Source organism: Vigna umbellata, chromosome 10 (genome assembly GCF_029865625.1).
Source record: "Vigna umbellata cultivar VRB3 chromosome 10, Vumbellata_1.0, whole genome shotgun sequence".
Lineage (NCBI taxonomy): Eukaryota > Viridiplantae > Streptophyta > Magnoliopsida > Fabales > Fabaceae > Vigna > Vigna umbellata.
This window is the reverse complement of record NC_142174.1, coordinates 14,426,951-14,428,019: the sequence shown is the minus strand read 5'-3', so window position 1 is coordinate 14,428,019 and position 1,069 is coordinate 14,426,951. Positions and strand designations below refer to the sequence as shown.

The window sequence follows — 1,069 nt, the reverse complement described above, 5'->3', positions numbered from 1 at the left end:
CATTGATTTTCATTTTTCATGCATGTATGAAGCAAACGGTTCTTCTGAACTCAACTCAACTCAACTCAGCATGTGTTTAGAAGCTGCAGAACCCAGCATATGACACGGTTGGCAACTCTTCATGAAGGAGGAATAATTAACGTTATTATTGGCATTGGACACAGTACTAGGAAAGCCAAAAACGCTCAAGGGTCTACTTGCTCCGGCTTGTTCCAGCGTCTGGACTTGTTTCTTCAAGAACTTTACGTAGTGTATGGCTTCGTCCAACATAGAAGCCGTGTCCATTTTGGTCCCACCAGGGACTAATCTCTGAAGGATCCTTATTCGTTCGCTAATCCTTTCCCTTCTGTGCCTCGCTGCCACACTCTGCGGATCCTTCGAAATCTTCACGTTCCTTCTCTTGGGAGGCTTGATAGATTCAGGGTCTATATGAATAGGTTGCATCACCGCTACGCGGAAAATCATCTCCCTCATGGCCGCCACGGAATTCTTCTTCTCCGAGAACGAAGGGTTGGGTTGTAGAGGAGGTGTCATGGGTTGTTGGAGAACAAAATTAGAGGAAGGTGGTGGCGGTGGATTGATCAAAGTGGGGGGTGGAGTTATAACGTTTGGGTTAACGTTGGAGAACACAGGCAGTGTGGTGGTGGTGGAGTTTAAGAACTCGTTTTCTGGGTAGAGAGGAGTGGTGTTGTTATAAAAAGGCTCACATAACTCCGGGAACTTTTCCATTTGCATCATCATGATCATGTCCATGCTGGTATCACTCGTGGAAGTTTTGAGTATGTCCACGTCCATGAGTTTGAAACTGCGAGAGACACGGAGGAATGGAAGAAAGGGAGAAAAGTTGGGAGCAGAGTATGGGAAGGGAGAGAAGAAGGAGATTTGAAAGTAAGTAGGGTTTGCACTTTGCAGAAGAGAGATAGAGAATAATATAAAAGAGTGCAGAGATTGCAGAAAGTGGTGCAGGATTATTATCTCTCTAACCGACCAATGCAGCAGGTAATGGAAGGGCTTTTTATAGCAAGTTGAGAGCAATGTGTTTTTAAATTTATCTAAGAATGGAAAGGGA

At 44.7% G+C, this 1,069-nt stretch overlaps 1 protein-coding gene across 1 annotated transcript; it reads right to left on the bottom strand.

Moving 5' to 3' along the window:
- On the bottom strand, positions 1-795 carry LOC124830985 (transcription factor HEC2-like). Its single transcript, XM_047304873.2, has one exon. The coding sequence runs from the start codon at positions 793-795 to the stop codon at positions 61-63; it is 735 nt and encodes a 244-aa protein (XP_047160829.1). The 3' UTR covers positions 1-60.
- Positions 796-1,069: the final 274 nt, after the last annotated feature.

Excerpts from the sequence above, each read along its gene's own strand:
- LOC124830985 (XM_047304873.2), bottom strand. The coding sequence starts at position 795 with ATGGACGTGGACATACTCAAAACTTCCACGAGTGATACCAGCATGGAC.